The following is a 19899-nucleotide window of genomic DNA, read 5'->3' on the forward strand; positions in this document are numbered from 1 at the left end:
CTATACGGTGCTTTGTTGATGTGACTGATGTGTTTGTTGACACAAAAATTAACCTCACAAAATTAAAAGTCACATTAGAGCATCAGCAACACGGTCTGGTGCAACATAATTACAGGGTGGAGTTATTAAGTCATGTATACAGTAATATTACCTCTTCAGCTGGTGGGTCACAGATATACATGTCATTGTCTAAACTCTAAAGCTACTTAATGGAAAAGTTAAGGAGAAATTCAAAGTTCAGGAGGTTGACCACAATTATAACCACTGCTATACAGTTGGGTCATGTTAGGCTGAATGCCAACGTTCAGCATCTGTCAGCTATATTAAAGGTTTCACTTTTCAAAGCAAAGCTTAAACAACATGTGCGTAGCAGAATGAGTTCATTTGTCGAGGGGAAAGGAGAATTCTCAAAATTGATGACAGCATTTTCTGAGCACAGACAAACGGCATCAACAGGAACAGCTGTTGTGAGCACAAACTAACCAACAGGGATATGATGGACATTTAGTTAACCTAATATGTCCTACTTTTGTGGTATTAGGATGTTACGTTCTTTACATATTAAGTAAAGGCTGTTTTAATATATATTTTTGCGTCATGGATGGACATATCAGTCAAATCCTACAACACAGTAAACAGCCCCACTGTGGACAGCTTCAGTGGTCAACACTAGAATACCATTCATTTCTAGTATACATGCCTTGTAAAGTCTTTGTGTCTCTGGAGCAGGGAGTGTCTGCTCTCTGTGTCAGTGTTAAAGAGAACAAATATTTGGAGCTGACTCTGATCGTGGCTTCACAGCTAACTATTTGCTGGTCAATTTGATGTGGGCGTGTTGCAAATTTGCGGTGCTCCCGCTGAGAGAATTTCCTCCATGACCTAATGCAGTCATACAGTGTGTGAATGTGTGTGAGTGGGAGCATTAAGTATGTGCATTCAACATTGTCTGTGTGTGTGTGTGTGTGTGTGTGTGTGTGTGTGTGTTAGCGTAGAGGGATGCCCCACCTTGCCGAGCGGTGTATTCATTGTCTTCGATGAGCCTGGCAAGGCCGAAGTCGGCGATCTTGCACACCAGGTTGTCTCCCACCAGGATGTTGGCGGAGCGCAGGTCTCTGTGGATGTAGTTCATCCTCTCGATGTAGGCCATGCCTGCCGCCACCTGGAGCACAGCACAGTGAACACGGCTGCATTAACACTCACTGAAAACATCCGCTTGGGATTGTTTCTGCTGAACACTGCAACTGTGTTGTTTCAGGAAACACGTAGAGAGAGCTCTTCCTAAATAAGAACCACTTTTAACTGTCAGCGTATTAAAAATATGGATAAATAATGTCTGGCAGAGGAAATATGTCAATCCAATCCTCTGAAAAAGATCTGTAGGCAAGTGATTCTGCAGAAGAAGAGCTTGTTTAGGAAGGAGTCTGAAGCAGAACAGAGAGCATCCTGTATCCCCTTGGCCTTTAGAAATGCCAATAGCTGATGGCAGCCATAACTCATACAGACACAGTTCCATTAACATGCAGCTCTAACAAATACCTCTGTGCTACCTGCTGAAAACAGAAAATCAGGTTAAGGGAAGTTTCATTGCAAAGGTATCCTATTACAGGTGATTTATTACCTGCTAAAATTGTGGGACAAAAGTGAATGCTCTGCTATGGACTGAATATGTTAGTTACAAAGAAGTGAGTGTTTATTCTGGGTTTTCTTTAAAATATATTTCAAATTAAAAGTCTACCAGCCAATTTGGGTTTGAGGCCCACTGAGCTGCCAGAAGGCGTTAAATGCAAAATATCCATCGAGAAGCACAGACGCAGTTTGAGTTCAGCTCACTCGCCCCCTAGTGGCCACAGCCAAAAATGCAATAACACAGATAATAAATAAACTGGTGAATGAATTATCATCTACCTCGTTGTGTCTTCTTAATAATAGAATAGGAAACAAGATACCTTTTATTTACTTATAACAATAAATTAAGTCCTTGCGTTGGGACAGTCTGCCCTGCCTCCCTTGGTCGGCGGGCAGCCATAGTCTGAACACTCTCTCTAATGTATACACAGCATTTAAAACTTTGGTCAGGCTGCCACCTGGAGATCCCAATACACGACAGACCTTTCTGTGTTTTAACATATATGCTAAGGTTCACATTATAGACACCATGGGGTAGTTGTGTCAACGAGCCTGCGAGGCTCATCATTGGAGAAACGCTAATAGCTGGGATCTGTATCTGGTTTACTGTTGAGTTACGTGGTTTGTGGTAATTCTCTCTCATTGGGCAGATTAGTCGGGATATGAAAATACACCTGCTAGTATCCTGATTGTCAGTTTTTGTATATATGAAGCCTCTGTTAGACATGTTACATTTCCACTAGGGTTTTTTTTTTTTTGTAAAAGGGGAACTACGCCCATTTTCAAAATTCATTCATATTATTCCAATGGCCTAGGATTATCAAGTGAACAAGGACAATTCTGTCTTAACTGAATAAACTAAAATGCTAAAACTCCAAAGACAATGAATTGGGAAAGATGTTCCAGACGACATCGGGAGCACTTGGGAATGTTCTGAGTACATGGGTACATTCTCTGTGACATTACGGAGAACACTACAACAGAATAAAGCTCATTTGGGTATAAAAAAAAAGGAAAAGACAAACGAAAGAAAGTAAACAAAGAAAATAAACATTTTATGGGTCCACACAAACAGACAGATTCATTGTCTATTGAGCAGCTCCAGGCTTGATGACATCAAAAGTTTTAGAATTCCTTTTCTGGTTTCTGGCTTTGAGAGAGAGCTGCACATGTTCATAAATACTAATTGAACTTTCCTTGGCCATAGAAATAAGATATTGGAGTTCTTAATTTTGGGGGTTCCCCTCAACCCCCAACCTTAAAGTTCAAACTGCTCCTATGGCAGGAAGTGTAGTCTTTGACTGACGGTAACTTAAAAGTGATTGAAAAACAAGAAAAGAAGAAACAATTCTTCTACAGTTCAGCATTTCTGCTGTAGAAGAGACACTGAGTTACAGTTAAAAGTACTAATCATTCGTTGGTTTCATCTTCTGAAAATGGAGGATTTTTTCTTTGTCGTTTATGATTTTATAATGATTTTTTTTGGACCTTGGACTGTTAGCCAAAATACAAACAAGTCACCTGGGATTTTAGGAAATTAAAAGGGATATTTTCACTATTTTCCAACATGGACCAATCACTTAATAGAGATAATAATCTGCACATTTATAAAACCAGTCAAAGTAATTGTTAGTTGTAGCCCTACCAGCAGGAACTTCTTTCTACCCAATTACAGCTGCCTACCGAATCACCGCACAGAAGGAAGTGTGCATCTACTCATGAACGAGAGGCTCATGCTAGCGCGATATGTAAACATTAATGGCGTCAGTGGTGCTATGTGAGTAGTACAGTGGTGCTATGTGAGTAGTAGACGCATGCCTCCTTCTGCACTGTGATACAGTTGGCAGGTGTAGTTCGGCAGAAAGAAAATAGTTCCTACATGAAACTGCTCTGTGGATTATCTTGAGTAACTAGGTCATGGTTTCTGGAAAAGAGACATTGCTGTTGAGTTTTTCAAATTTATTTTTTTGGGCATTTTGAGCACCACAAGCCAGGTGCCATCCAGTTCCATTATATTGGAGAGAAGGCAGACATTTCTAAGGCTGATATCTCCAACCCTTGATAATTCACAGCAAATCCATCTAGATGGATAAATAGCATGACATCTAAGAGAAAAAGTATGTATTTTTTATTTTTAGGTGGACTGTCCCTTTAAGACTTTTTCCAAATTTTCTGAAATCTTTTCTGTTGTTTTCAGGAAAGCAGAAACAAGTCCACTACTCATGTTACTTTCATATAACAGAAACAGACCAGTGACCTCAACACACAAAAGTAGTTTTTCGATCAAGGTTTACCTGTGCTGCCATGTCCACCAGGTTCGGCAGCTTCAACCCTCGTCCCTCTCCGTCCTTCAAGAAGTCCAGCAGGCTTCCTGCAGCAGACATAAACACATGTCTGATGTCAGTCCAAGTACACATACACACACTGAAGACACAAACTGCTAGTCTTCGATCCACCAGCGAATCAGTGGTGCCCTACTGCTCCCACCCTCCACAGGAACTGTTTTTAATTCAGCAATTACCAACCACAAGCAATAATCTGACAGCTGAATGGTCCGGAGACATGAGGTTTGTAATTTGTCTATTCACTTCTACTTTATATCATCAACAGTAATGACAGTTAGAGGATAAATACAGGATTGTGGGATTTGATGACCACCACAAATACTTTGACATTCATAAAATTTCACACTGGGTCTTGCCTTTTGAAAACACATTCTCCTCTCCAACTTAATGGGCTGACCTAGATGTGGCAGCAGCCTCTGCATGCAACAGACACAGTGATGCACATCAAAGTTTCCATTCTTGTGTTTTCTGGTGTTTAATGTGCATCCACAGCTCTTTCTTGTGGGGTTTCTAAATTCCAGTGTTTTTGGAGGATTGTTTTGAAGACCTTAATCATCTTCAGTCTCTTTGAAACCGAGGGTTTACCAGAACTGTTCTTATTATTCTGACTGAAATGGAACAAAAACACTTCTGCTTAAATGAAAAACATTTTTTGCAAAGCCGGCATGCTTGGCACATAATATATGGAGTACAATGCTTTAGATCGAAACCTTTTTGTACATTTTACTGTGCTATTGTTTTGTTTTTTGCTATTGTGACAACTCAGATCAAACAAAGCAAAGAAGTTGAGACTAATCCCATTCATTTTTTTTTTACCCCACAAGCAGTAGGGCTGTCCATTAACATGTCAGTCCATCTACAAACACCACATTTACTGTGGGTATCACGGGTGTCACCTTTCCTTTGGATCCAAGATTTGAATCCAAAATAGTACATTTGTATTATTCATGTAGATCCAGTGAGTTTTGGAAATGGGGTGAGAAAGAAAGGGAAAGAATCTGTGACATGATCTCCATGGAGTCTACTGTTCCACTTGTTCCACTTGCATAACGTTCCTGATGTTAGCGCTCTGAGCAGGGTCCAGAATTACCATTTGACAAATATTGAGTAAAAATATGAATTGGTAAATAAGAGAAATTATGTCAGCTGCCATTGGCGGGTTGCTGAAATAAGCCTACTTCACTAGAAAAGTCTCATCACTTCAACACATAAGTTGATTGACCATATTTGGCTTTACATCAGCTCTGCACACTGGTGACGGAATGAAACGTATGAGTGTCAATAATTGTATTGCAATTCTTTGACTGACCCTCACTGTCCACTGTCTCTATGGTTACTTAGAAGAAAGAGGATGAAAAGATGTAGTGGAGTAGAAGTATAAATTAGCATAGAATGGAAATACACAAGTAAAGTACAAGTGCCTCAAATTTCTACTTAAGTCAGCAATGGTACTTGAGCAAATGTAGTTATATTCTGCCACTGCAAACAGGATCTTATCATTTGTTTGTGTTAAAATGTATTTTATGCAGTTAACCTAATGTGCAAATTGCATTTTTTGATAAATTTACAAAAAATATTCATGCTTCCAGGAGGATGAACCCTTTCCTTTTTCAGCATACAAGCTTTGCCTTTTTTTTTTTTTTTTTTGCTTCCCAAAAGGATAAACCCCTTAAGGCCTCAACACACTACGCTGAGGTCGCCCATTTGTGTTCGCCTGTGTCCCGCACCGTTGCCCCTCATCGGCCGTTGTCTGTTTTTTTCCAGCCAATTCAGCATGTTTAATCAGCGTCAGCAAGGGCAGAGCCCCTTGGTGAATGAAATCACCATCATTGGCAGGTCTGCTCACTGCATGAAAAGAGAAACTAAAGTGAGGAAAGTAAACAAATTGCTAAAATCAAGAAGTGAGACCAAAACAAACTTTTCTATTAAGTAAGATTATTTTTCTTAAGCCACTGAGATCTTTAGCACAAACATTTTGTGATAGGGTGTGTTATTGTTCAGTGGCGCATGGTAAATATGCTTTGTTCTTTCAACATTGGGTTGTGTTGTTAATGTGCTAACTGGCTAACTAGAAACAAGAAAGTTGTCTGGTTTCCCTTTTTGAATGACACATACAGACTGCCACAGTCTGCTGGTGTGGAGAGTTATTTCCTCTTACGCAGGTGCAAAACGTACGTGCTGGTCGGCTGTAGTCTTTCTGGTGTGTTACGTGCAACTTTTTGGCCAAGACACAGGCGACGTGAGGATATGCAACAGTCTGCTTTGGTGGCTGTTAGTTCTTTGAAGTCAGTTTGGTGTGTCTGGGACTTTAGATTTTAATGAATAATATTTCCTCTCTCACAGCCCTACTGCGCTAACACTGTGTGCAGACATTTGTGAAGCATTTCTTACACTGACTTTATGGTTGAGCACCTCCTGAAAAATGTAAATAGACTTCGGGGCTACAGCAGCTATGGAGATATTACGTGGGGACCACAAGAGCTGTGGTCAGCAAGATGACAGGAGAGATTGTTGATAGTGAGGACAATATAAAAGAGGTTGGACTCAGATATCTGTTGCCTTTGAGTAACACAAATCTAACAAAGACATCTCCACTGCGAACGTGCTGCTCACTTTGATCACTGCTCTCTTTCACAGAGAATGAAACAATGCAAACACGACTCTAGTATTCTTATATTCCAGTGGTTCCCGAAGTGGGTACAAAAGATGGACCAAATCATTGTAAATCTATTGTGTGTTCTTAAAACATTTCACCAAATGGTGAAAAAATGGTGTCACTGCATTAACAATGTTTAATATGCAGTTATGTTGCAGCTAACGACATTGCAACTCACGGTCACCAGTAGTCATAGTAACACAACATGCCGGCTCTGGAGTTTTTCAGGTTCACAGCAGACAGAAAAATATTTTTTGATATTTAAAGCAAAATCATCAGCATGTTGTACACTCTCTCCCTAACCCCTACATAATGGGTTCTGACACAATAATGGCTTTGGAAATGGATTTGTGCCATTTTGTTGCATAAAGCTTCAGGTTGGGTCGGCTTAGGGTTTTGTTATTTTCAAATATATTTCAGTAAGAAATGCCTCTCTTCCTCTCTCGGACTGTGCCATAATTTGTCTGTGTCCATGTGTGTCATGCACTGTAAGAAGGTATACAATGCTCTGGGAAACATATGGAAAGAGACAGAGACAAAGTGTTGCATTAGCCTGGCGAGCTAACCATCAGTAATGGATGACATATAGTAAAAATATAGCTTCAGGTCCCAAGTCAGGTATTAGAGTGTTGTGAACACTGCAGCCTCAAAGGGCTGCTCGTTAGTCATTACACTTTGGGTCTTGAATCCACTTTCTACAGTTCTGTTTTCTGTATGGAAGCTATTTTTTACTGTACTGAATAACTGCATAACTAAATGTGCAAAAAGTCATTGGGACTGAATGCTGTATCCATTCCAGTTGTGTGAATGCATATTTGTGTTCCTCTACCTTTGCCCATGTACTCCGTGACGATGTAGATGGGCTCCTCAGACACCACAGCGTACAGCTGCACCAGCTTGTCATGGCGGAGTTTCTTCATGATCTGAGCCTCCTCCAGGAAGGACTCGGGGGACATGGTGCCAGGCTTCAGAGTCTTCACCGCCACCTTGGTGGTGCCGTTCCACGTTCCTGGCGCACGAACACACATGCTGACATCAGCACAGCGGGAACATCGATTCATATTCAAATCACATCCTTTCAAAGTCAGACTTGCCAACCCCGCTGTCTAACCTGAGGAGATGATTGGCAGCTGAGTCGACTGTAGTCATAAAACAGGGGGAAAAGTCTTGCTTTGAAATGACAATGAGGTAAACATGCAACACAGAATGAGATCAGGAGACAGTATGAGAATCTGTTTGTCTGTAATTCTCATGCACAGAAGTCTGCTGAAGGATAATTAAATGGGTACGAGATTTAGAGTGGACCTTGATTTGAAATGGCTTTTAAAAGCCAGGAGAGGGATCCAGCAGGGCTCTGAGAGCCACAATACGCCAACGCGGAGCAGATAATCCTTTGTAGGATGATTAACAAAGGCAAGCCTGTAAGCTCCTCACTGGTTTCATGCCAGTTACTATAACACAGCATGACTATACCACCAATGTGCTCCGCCTCTGGCTACTACGCATAATAAGATATGGATCACTGTAATCACTTCAACAAAGTAGTGCTCCATTTATCTCATTCTGTGACAGTAATGGGTGCAGGGATATTAGTAGTGACCCAAAGGGAAGACAGCCCATCAGCTAACATTTGGTCTACTCTACATGTGTTTGGGGGTTTAATTTCAGAGTAAGTCCATAAATCAGAGTAGGCTTTTTTAGTGATGCAGCTGTGGACACATTTGCGGAGTCAGGACTGAGCGGGTGATGGTCACCTGCTGGGTTGTGAGGCAATAGGATCCCAGAGGCTGGGTGTCATTTGGGAGAAGCCCTGTCCTCAGTATCTGTCCAGATGGAATTGCTATGATAGGAATGCACACCCTCATATTCTGCAGTATGAAAGTCCAAAATGGCCAAAACTAAACATTAATACATTTTTTAAATAAGGAGAGTAAAACATATGTATGAAAATGAGCAAATAAACAGTAAAATTACGTAACAAATCATTGAAATGTTTGCAAGCAATTAACGTTACTGGGAAAAATTTATTTAGTGTTTATTTAAGTGTTTGCAGATAAATAATTCTCTAGTATGCGCACCTCTAAGACGACCTGTGTATGTGGTCAACTGAAAGGAGCGCAGCGACACAATGTTGACAAACTAGCACTAGCAACTTTAGCTTACAAGCTAGTGACTGTTTTTTTTAGCTTAACAAGGCTACAGATGCTAGCTAGCTAGCTAACTAGCCAGTTATACTCAGCATCAAAGTTAAGGGCAAATGTTAACAACAGCAGCTAGCCAGCAAATTATTATTATTTTCTTCTTTTGAGAAAGCACTCTGTGAAATGGCAAACACAGTCTTCTTCTTTTTGTGTTTTGCTTTGCTTTATACATTTATCTTTATCCATTTACTGTAATATTGACCCTTTTGGAGTTCCATACTGCACTCAGTGCTGTATTCAATTAATTACTGGAAATAACAGCAAAGCAGAAATTTGTATTTATAAATAAGAACTGATTTTTTAAAGGCTTTTTTATGGATTATGTTTAACAAACACAAAAATCCTTCAGGAATGCTGGAGAGGGATAAGAAAGCAGTTGCTTTCATCTCCAATTAGCAGACAAAATTGCAAACAGTTTCTTGGCATACTTAAGAATGCCAGGGAAAGGATAAATAAAAATATTCACATTTATTTCCAGGGTGGCCCAAGGTAAACAACAAGGGTACTTTTTGGGGGGGATTTCCTTACCGTAAAACACATCAGCAAAACATCCTGTCCCCAGCTTTACTTCCAAATCAAGTGCGTCTCTGCTGATCTCCCAGGCATCATGACTCAAGCCCATAGTGTCAGGGATGTAGTTCACACACACGCCCGTTAAATTAAAGCACAAACCATCCGCACTCTCTACATGGGGAGGGAAGGCAAGGCACACAGGGTTAACTACAGGGGAGAGGAACATGCAGTGAGGGACATGGAAGGGAGCCATCTTCAGACTGTGGGAGCAGAGTCTCCTGACACTCTGGATGTTTTTCCAGATGATTTTGGTCGGGAGGGGTCAGAAACCAGAAGCATTTCCCTGGCAAAAGTCCCAAACTGAGAATTATCAAAATTTCCTGCCCCATTTTCTCATTTGATCCCCTCCCTTCCCAGGCCAGATTATTTGCTTGTGTTTTGGAGTCGGTCTGGTGTCTCTGCTGACTCAGTGTGGCCCCTTCCATGCGGCCTCTTCTTCTGGAGGCGACTGGATCCGTACCCATCCAGACCTCCCCAAACTGCCCATTCCCAAGACGCTTGATGAGCTGCAGCGACTCCCGCGGGATCTCCCACACGTCTTTGGTTTTAACAGACAGGTCGGCGAGGCGTGGCATCCCTTTGTGACAGGGAACCACCAGGCGACAGCAGAGCCCGGCGGCTCGGTCTGCACGCGCCGCACAGCGTTGCACAAATAAGAGCAGAGACAGAGATGCACAGAGAGTTAGCAGAGCATTCTGCAGCAGAGGGGAAAGTCCCAAAGCAACACAAGAACTAGAATGACAAAGAGCAGCATAAACATGAAAATCAGGCTGCATCCAGGTCAGGGGATCCAGTAGTAATCGGTCTAATGTGGTCTCTGTGTTCCTAACTGATCATCAAATCAACCAGAGAGCTCACTCTTTATTCCTCTCCATCTATCAGCTGATATATAACTTTAACTTCGGTAGAGCACATCATTATTCTGGGCTGAGAGACGCAGCTACAAAATTTTCTCTTCCTGACTTGCACTTTATTCTCATCAGGGACAATTGGCAGTGACATATACACTCAGTTGCCAGTTTATTAGGTACACCAAGCAAAAACAAACGCTATGTAAAACAACAGTGACCAAATGTTTCCCCTTCTGTTCCTGACACTGAATAATGGCAGATCATCATGGTGTCAGGATGAGGTTGACCTTTGAGATATAAAATGTCATCACTTCATCATTTTAGTCTATTAGACATTTGTGTAAAATTTTGTCAGAATTGACATATACATTACATCCAAAAACATGTCTTGTGAGGTCACAGTGACCTTGACCTTTGACCAACAAATTCTAACCACTTCATCCTTGACCCAAAGTAAAAGTAAAAATTTGAAAAACTTCCTTCAAGGTGTTCTTGAGATATTCTGTTCACGGGAATGAGAAGGTCACAGTGACCTTGACCTTTGACCACCAAAATCAAATCAGTTCAGTTCAGCATTGAGTCCAAGTGAATGTTTGTGCCATGTTTGAAAAAAAAAAATCCCTCAATGCGTTCTTGAGATATTGCGTTCACGAGAATGGGACAGACGGATGGACGACCTGAAAACATAATGCCTCCGTCCATGGCTATTGTCAGCGTAGTGGCATAAAAAAGGGTTGCTTTACATTTTCCTTTCATGTAATGCACCTGGAAAATATTATGTTGAGGACACTGTCATACTTTGTTGTGCAATGTGATTGGATTGTCACGGTGAGCCTATCTGGCATGTGTACTTGAATTTTGTGTGTACTGGCATGAGCAGCATAGGGTTGGCTCAGGCTTGCCAGATTATCAAATCTAAAAATACTGAAAGCACATCTCCTCGTCCATGTCCCGCATTTGTTGGACCAAACACATTCACCTATAGTTCCCTTGTCCCCCTGTCTTCTCAGCAGAAGTAAGTTTAAAATCTCTTCTTGTTGTCTAGCATGTTGTAAGGCCATACAGAGTGGGCACTATTTGTTGCGGGACATTTAAATAAACCTGTATAGCTAGATGTAGCTTTGGAGTTGTTTTAGGGATACCTGGTGCTAGGATGTTATTTAGGACATAATTTTCTCCACAGTATCTTGAGGTCTTTTTGCAGCGGCCCAATCTTGCTGAATGAATAAACAGTAAAAATATCTCATCCTGCAGTTGAAGCTGGAGAAAAACAAGTGTGGGTGCAGGTTATAGGAAAAATAAGGCTCGATGTTATGGCCCACTTTGGCTAATGGCATCTCCGACTCGCATATACTTTACGATGATGACAGTAATTTATGTAAAGAGATAGCTCCGGCTGTCAGTCACTCATCTGGGAAATGTACATCTACAGTTGTGGTTAAACATAAAGATGGAGCGCTGGGACTTTACGCACCATGAGAAGCATTAACGACCATGCTTGTTTAGGCAACTGAGTGGTGCTCTAGCTGCTTCCATTTCGATCTTCTCTGGCTGATGACACCGTGTCGTCTGTGTCATGAAATCAAACATCTCTTGCTTTTATTCTGGAGGAAGCTCTCATGTTTGCTCGTGATTGATTAAGCCAGCAGGTTAGGGCAGAGTTTCCGTTTGTACCTCCATGCTGATATCTAGTGAAACCCCCTTCTTACACAGCAGGGACAAAGTGACCCCCCTTCCTCCCCCTGCCGCCAGTGATAAGGCCCCAGGTTGTTTGCATGAGGCAGTAAAGACGAGATAAAGGCCTTGCGTCTCACCCATGGGAGTGTTCAACCTGCAACTCGGCCATCAAAGCCCATCTGGGCTGCCTGTCTGCTGCCTCAGCTGTTCCGCTCAGACATCAATACGGCTCTATGTTCACTCTGCTGGTTGTCATAAAACCTGTCAATATGTGGACTGTATCCACGCACCATGCATCACAACAGCCAGTGTTTCCTAGAAAGGCGTGGCAGCTTCAACTGATGAACTTTGTGCTCTGATAAGTTCATCACTCCCTGATTAAAGCACATTACATTTTAAAGGACTTATCTCTTAGATCTTCATCTTTGTGACAGAGCAATTATTCAACTTGCTACCGAGATTACATCATCATTTAATTTTAAACTTTCTAACTGGCAGCCGTGAGAGGTATTTTAAAACAGGCACTGATCCAACCTGGGCAAAATGAATTAATGGACACAGACTGCATCAGGTTTCACCAGGATGGTCTCGTTCTGACAAACAAAACCTTCAGAAGAATGTGAAAGATGCTATAGTCACATACAGATTTCATACACAGTGCCTTCAAATTGTGACTATGCAACTTTTGCTGAACCACAGGTCGCAATTAGAGGATATTGGCTCACTAAATTTTCCTTCACTTCCTCAGATCCTTGAGTCAGTTCATGATTAGGCAACATGGGTGTGAGTGAGCGGGAGCAGTAAACAACAAATATGTTTACTGATAAGGTACTGTGCATTTACGTTTTATATTATCCAGTGGTTTTACTGCTCTTGGAATGACACCATTGTAATGTTTATCAGTGACATGTTAAAATCGTAAAATGCTAAAAATCAAAACACTCACAGTGAGCCAAATTATGAGAAACTAAATCTAAATTATGAGATAGTAGGTCAAAAACGTTAACTTGCTAACTCTTAAAGAGACAGTTCACCCCAAAATCAAAAATACATATTTTTCCTTTTACGTGTAGTGCTGTTTATCAGTCTAGATTGTTTTGGTGTGAGTTGCAGAGTGTTGGAGATATCAGCTGTAGAGATGTCTGCCTTCTGTCCAATATAATGGAACTAGATGACACCCAGCTTGTGGTGCTCAAAGTGCCAAAATAAGACATTTGAAAAACTCAACAGCAATGTCTCTTTCCAGAAATCATGACCTGGTTACTCAACACTTCATTTGAGTTGAAATATGATCGGGTCCAACAAAAAAATAAAAATAAAAAATGAGGCCTGCCTCTACATGAAGCGGCATAGCTTCTGTCCAAGTGCAATCCACGCCTGATTTATGGCAGCAGTTTTGGCCTGGAGCCTGAGTATTTTTAGAAAAATATTTAAAAAACATTTATTACAAGCTAAAAACAGCTATCGCTTATCCCACCCAATTCAAGCCCGGGGTAATTTCGAGAAGTAAGAGTTCGACCTGGCCTGAAGCCGGTCGGTTGAGTTGGGTCCAGTCGGTTTCAGGCAGAGAATCAACACTCTACTTGTGAGTGGTTTATTTATCACAGAAGGAAGAGTGTATCTACTCATGGACGAGAGGCTCGTGCTTGTGACAGCACAAGAAGTAAACATTATTGCCGTCCTCCTCGGCTGAGCTGTAACGTTAGCTAGCTCAGTGGTGCTAGGTGAGCCAGTGGTAGATGCAAGCCTCCTTCTGCACGGTGATATATGGTTTTTGGCGCTTTAAACACCACAAGCCGAGGGGCCATTTAATGCCATAATATTGGAGAGAAGGCCGACATCTCTACGGCCGATATCTCAGACCCCATAAGAATTCACACCAAAACAATCTAGATTGACTAATAGCACTGCAGGTGAGCAGAACAATGTGTATTTTTGATTTAGGGTCAACTATCCATTTAACTTTTTGACTAACTATCTCAAAAGTAAGTCAGAATTTTGATTCACTACTTTATTAAGTCAACATTGGTGGATTTATGAGAGATTATGTAAAAATTCTGATATCAAATTGCTATCTAAAAAAGTATTTTGACTTGGTAAGTTACAATAATGAGATGGTAAGCTGACATGTTGACTCAATTTGGTCTGATTTTGACTGACCATTTTTCATCATTCATTCATCTTTTCATCTATTTTTTTTCTTTTATTGGTGGGAATGGGGTTTCCCACATTGTGTTGACTTCAGCAAGGCTGCTATATTGCTTTTGAATTATTATTTTTTATTTGAAAGAGGAAGAATGGGATATTTGTTCTGTCAGACATTACATAATCTTGCTTTTGATGCGATCTGCATTCAGATTTGCAGTGTTGCTGTTTCTCAAGGCCACCTGTGTTGTTCCTTTCTCATCCCTTCAAATGCATCTGAAGAAAAGCTGCTACAGTAAATGATGCCAGATATGCTCTTTAGCTCTTTCAAGAATGAAAACAGCGGAAAGCAGAAAGCAATAAAAGCACAAGCCCTGAAAAGAGTCAAGGTTATTTGCAAAGATGCGTCGTCAGCTCCGTATGTCATCTGGAATTGTGATGAATAAATGGTGATAATGTAGAGGGATGGTTAATGTGCCATGACACAAACACACAGAAAATCTATGGTGTTGATTTTAGGACTTTAACATCAATATGTCAATGTGGCAATTAGAGCGTGGCAGGAAAAATATCCTTTTCACAGAGGATGAGAGTGATAAAACACAACAAATGTAAGATGACATTTGAGAACACAGACTGAGACATACATCATTGTTACTCCTAATAGAGTGCGAGAAACAAATGTGAACCAACTGAAGAGCGAGGAAAAACACAGCACATGTGAGTATTACACAGGACAGGAATAATCACTGTCTCGTCCTGTAAATCTGATTATCAAATATGTGTGTCAGCAACACAGATGCAGCGGTCATCTCCTGACAGCGCCCACAGCCAGGAGGAACAAGCTCAACACACATACAAACACACACATCTGGGTGATGCAAACTATAACTCACACACTAACTCCCTGTCTCCCTTTGCTTGAGAGGAGTGCTAAAAAAGTGCCTTTCCTCTCTAACGACTGTCGTGTGTCTCGTTCGCTGCTCAGTAGTGCTGCATTATAAACAGACTGTGAATCTAAATAAAGGCGAATGTAAGGCAGCAAATGGAGCTAATTTGACATATAGCAGCTCTCCATTTCTTTGTGCTTTGCGCCTCATGGTAAGTGCCACCTTTTGTTCCTGTATGTGAAAATGTGCAGATGCAATTATAGTGTAACAGTGTCTGCTTAATGCATTCTAGATCAATTCAAGGAAATGGACACCGGACAGAAGAGAAGACTTTGACGTTGCTATTTGGGCTTCTGCAAAATGGGGCCACAGTGTCAACGCTCTGTCTCCATTATATCACACAGCATCTCGCTATGGCAACATCTGTCTATTTCCCTTTTTAATGAGAGAGTGGGCAATGCAATGCATGAGCCATACTGCAGCCAGACCACTGAGGGGCAGCTTCAGTGGTTTATTTTTTTCAGGCTAATTCACATACCATATTCTTTCAGTGCTATAGCTGCACTGGGCAATAGCTTTATGTAAATCACAAATGTAGATCACATGTTTTGAGGCTTTGTGTCAGTGATCCAGCTTCTCAACTTCGCAGATTGCAGACATGATGTCTACATTTAGTTGTCTTTTAGGTCTGTATTTGCTGCAGTTTTTCACTGCTGCAGTCCAGGACACAGAATAAAGGGTTTGGTATTTTTCAACCTGGACTCTTTTTTCCTACATTTCTTTGTCAAAGTGACTTAATAAAAAAATATTGGTATTTTATTATGCAGTACTGCGAAGTCAGAAGTCAACCAGTACACATCTAGATATAAAGGCAGTATAAATGTCATTAAGAGCGTAGCATTTATACCTGAGTAGTGCTGAACCAGCTGCTGCAGCGTGTCAAACTGAGCCCTGGTGGTGATGTAGTAGCCGCCACTGTCCAGCTTGCGGATCTTATAATGCTTGACATGATCACCTTTCACATCGTCCCAGTCCCGTATGGACAAGGAGAAGGCACCTGGGGACACACACAGTTCAGGGGTTCAGTCACTAAGCATCAAAAGCTTGTCCATCAGGATATATCTAATCACAGAATAATCAAACAAGACTGAGAATCTAAGTCAGAAGCAGTCAGCGCTCACTATAAGTACCTGACACTTAAAAAAGTTGCTGCTGTGGAATCAATTTGGTTGTCACTCAAAAAACATTGAGGTTGTAGACTTGGCTGTAGCTAACACATTGTTGCAGTTCGCAAAAGGCTTGTAGGAAATGTCAATAAAATGTTCTTTTTTTCCCACAGAGGTAGTGAATCCATCATGACATGAACACACACACAGGTTGATAGATAGTATAAGTGTGTCTGTGTTTTTACCCTTTGTGGTTTCACTCTCCCGGATGAGATACGTTCCTCGAGGATTACCAGTGGACAGCAGTTGCCTCTCTGCATCCTTACGGCCCAGTTTCCCAAAGTACCAGCTGCAATTACAGGAGGAAACATGTTAACCCAAAAACCACAACTCCGTATACATAAAATTATACATAAATTAAACAAAATGGAGGTCATTCTGAGACCAATCCCGTACACTTGCAGTCACTTGTAGTCACTGTGTCCAGTAGTTTTTGACCCCACACCCCTGTCATTAAGACCTAAGAGTGTGCAAGAACTTTGTTGTTGTTCCTCGAAATTCCAGAGAAAGACAGAGTTTGTGATCAGTGCATTCTGAGGAAAGCTGCTCAGCTCTGTGCAGATGTTGGAAAAGTTTTTCCTGCTCCCGACTTCCCCCATAACACATGTACATAAGTGTTTTCCCCTGACTGAGCCAGGCTGACTGTCCGTACAAAAAGTGATTGTTCAATTGTGACTATTCTAAGACTCCTTTTGTCTTTGTTTTGTAATGAATGGGTATTAAAAAAAAGTTTGTTCCAGTGTATCGTGTTACCTGCAGTTCTGACTGTGGCAACTATGCCAGAACGCTGCATATTGTCCAGGCCCTGAAGATAAATCCTAATATTGACCTCCTGACTTTTCCTACAGTAGTCTTCTGAGGCCATAATTTCCTCTTGGCAAGAAATACATGTACAAACAAAGACACAAGACATAATAAAGGGTTTTTTACACCTCTAATTTGTTTGCTCTGGCACGAATTAATGTTGCATATTGCCTCGGGTTTGGCTTGTGTTCACATGGAAGTATTTACAAGTGGACAAAACTTGTGATGAGCGAGGAAACTGCTCTAATTGGTCAGAATTTCCATTCAGGAAAACTCCTAGAAGTAAACAAAGACTAAAAGAAGAGCAGACTCCTCTGTCCCAGAAATAGATTAATGCGCAACTTTCCAATGTCATAATGGAGGGCCAATGCTGGTTCATCTCAGCCCTGGTCATCATTTGTTACATTTTTGCATTTATCACTTTTGGCAAACAATACAGTTTGAAAATGAGGCGCAGCTGCGGCTGGAAAATAATGTGTTGATGCTCTGGTGTGGGGCATATTAATCCTCCTGAACTGTGACACGCTCATCAGCTGAAAATATTTTGGAAGATCCGACAGGTATAGCCATGGTCATCAACACAGCCAACACATGCTCATTACTGATGTGAGTAGAGAGGGCAGGCATAGTGCAGCTGGCTACAGGAGCTGGTTTAATCCAAAAAGACACAATCAGGGTGCCCATATATTTTCATGGACAAAATTTCAACATTTTTTAATGACTTTTAAGGACCTATAATGTTTTTTTTCTTGCCCAACTTGCCTGGCATTTTCAAAGATAGCAGATTCAAACTCTATTTAAACATAATTTCAGATAGCTGGCATACATGAAAGGACAGACGGAACATGGAGTGTAAATCTAGAAACATGCAAGATGATAAACAAAACGCTGTCACACCTCAACTCATATTAGTGCTATATAATGTTGGCATCTACAAAAAATAAATATGCCGTTATACATTACATGGAAGGTTATCCATGGAAGATTACTGTAACTCTTTACACACAAGAAAATTCCACGACTTTCCAAAAACGTCCAATGATTTTTTACTGATTCCATGACTTTTCCAGGCCTGAAAATTGTGATTGTAAAATTACATGACTTTTCCAGGTTAACCATTACTGTCGGAACCCTGCACAATCCTTACTCCAGTTGGTTCGGACTGAGGATGGATCATGTTCTTACCATAAACCATACCAGAGTTTGTCTGTGCCCAAAACAAGTAGCAACATCTCTTGTTTTATTTTGCACCCTAGTGCAATCGCTGTGTTCACACATGGCTAAACAAAGCACACCAAATTGGTAAGCGCTCCAGGGTTCGATAAAACAGAACCAAATGTGTGAAAACATCCTAAACTGTATTAGACAGACTGCTGTGACCTTTACTGAGAACATTCATACTTCCCAGACGATTTTGTGGACACTCATTTCTCTATGTCTTCAGTGCCACCCTCAGGACATGATACATTTTTAGCCCTGTGATGGGTAAGGTGCTACAGCTAGCCTCTCAGTAGGATGTTAATCGGGTTTAACACTTAGATAATGTGGGACATAAGTGGCATTCCAGCCACTAGGGACTGCTTGTGGGGTTTACACTATTTGTTTGATTTTAAACAAGTCAGGTCCTTTGGTTTGTATGTAAGCACTCTGACTCTAACCCAACAGCTAGCCTGTCATACGGACTGTGACTAATCAAGACATGCTGCCTTCATCCCTGCAGATTTGTGCATCAGTGACAAACCTCCAATTATGATTATTATCAGATACAGTATATTTCTCATTAAACTGCAACTAAAAACAATGGTCAACACGCAGGAACACAGAAGTAAAGGTGAAACGCTTTCAAACTACACGGAGAGAAGCAAACTAACACAGGAAATGTGAGCAGTGTGACACCAAAGTGCGTATTTCACAGAGGTAGATCTGTGTTGATAAGCTGAGCTGCACCCACACCTCCTCTGTTTTAATCCCAGCATGCTCCACTGGGCTCATAATAAGATTTTACCTCACAGTGAACTGAATAAATCTTTATTCAGTAACCTTATTCTGACGGAGGGCTGGAAGCAGGTGGGTGGAAGAGGGGGGGTTCAGGTTTGTGGCAGCAGTCGATGCCACACGTACACAAAACCACATACAGATGGAGAAGATTAAAATACCCTTCCTCATAATCATATGTCATAGTGAAACTGAATGATCATATTCATGCTATGAATAAATGCACTAAATAACCGTTGGGGGAAAAAAAAAAAAAAAGAAAAATCCCCACAAGCTCGGATATATGGACCTCTCACCCACAGTCTGGCTGGCATTTCAAATACCCAACCCATCTCTTTATAGTGTCACATAAATGCCATTTTATCAGGCCAGTAGGAACGTGCGCCAGAGGGGAAAGTAGAAACTGTAGGATGACGACGCCTTTTTTCTTCTGAATTTTGTTCCTCTGAAGGTTAGGTCTGCACATGTGCAGATGTCAGTCTGCGGTCTTGCCTTCACTAATCTCGAGTTACCTCAGAGCACATTCTAGATGAAAGTCACTAGTCCTGGACCCAGTGTACTGTGGGCCTCTGAGGAGCATTCACACACACATACACACACAGACGACTTACTCCTCAGCCTGGATGGAGTCCACTGGAGCCACGTAATTACTGGGAATGTAGCCACTGCCACCGGTGGTGAGCGAGCGAGCATCCCACCAGTCCCCTTCACTGGAAAAGAGAAAGAGGATCGGGAGAAAGGGAAAAGAGAACAGAGGACAGAAGAAGCACATTAATACACTTCATTTCATTGAACACATCAAAGTACAGCTTTAGTTTGACTTGCTTTCGAGTGCTGTCCATGTGGTTAACATATAGGATCAAGTAGTAAGTAGTGTGGAGGGCAACATGTGGCTGTAGAAAGGCAGTCT

At 41.3% G+C, this 19899-nt stretch overlaps 1 protein-coding gene across 1 annotated transcript in view; it reads right to left on the reverse strand.

Moving 5' to 3' along the window:
* Positions 1–610: 610 nt before the first annotated feature.
* fynb (FYN proto-oncogene, Src family tyrosine kinase b) overlaps positions 611–19899 on the reverse strand; it is a 103119-nt gene continuing 83830 nt past the window's right edge. Inside the window, exons 5-12 of the mRNA XM_050059005.1 lie at positions 19601–19699; positions 16376–16479; positions 15872–16021; positions 9862–10026; positions 7457–7636; positions 3921–3997; positions 1006–1159; positions 611–621 (exon numbers count right to left, since the gene is read on the reverse strand). Of these exons, the coding sequence (XP_049914962.1) occupies positions 611–621; positions 1006–1159; positions 3921–3997; positions 7457–7636; positions 9862–10026; positions 15872–16021; positions 16376–16479; positions 19601–19699 (940 nt within the window). The remainder of the gene's footprint in view (positions 622–1005; positions 1160–3920; positions 3998–7456; positions 7637–9861; positions 10027–15871; positions 16022–16375; positions 16480–19600; positions 19700–19899) is intronic.

Source organism: Epinephelus moara, chromosome 12, assembly GCF_006386435.1.
Source record: "Epinephelus moara isolate mb chromosome 12, YSFRI_EMoa_1.0, whole genome shotgun sequence".
Taxonomy (NCBI): domain Eukaryota; kingdom Metazoa; phylum Chordata; class Actinopteri; order Perciformes; family Serranidae; genus Epinephelus; species Epinephelus moara.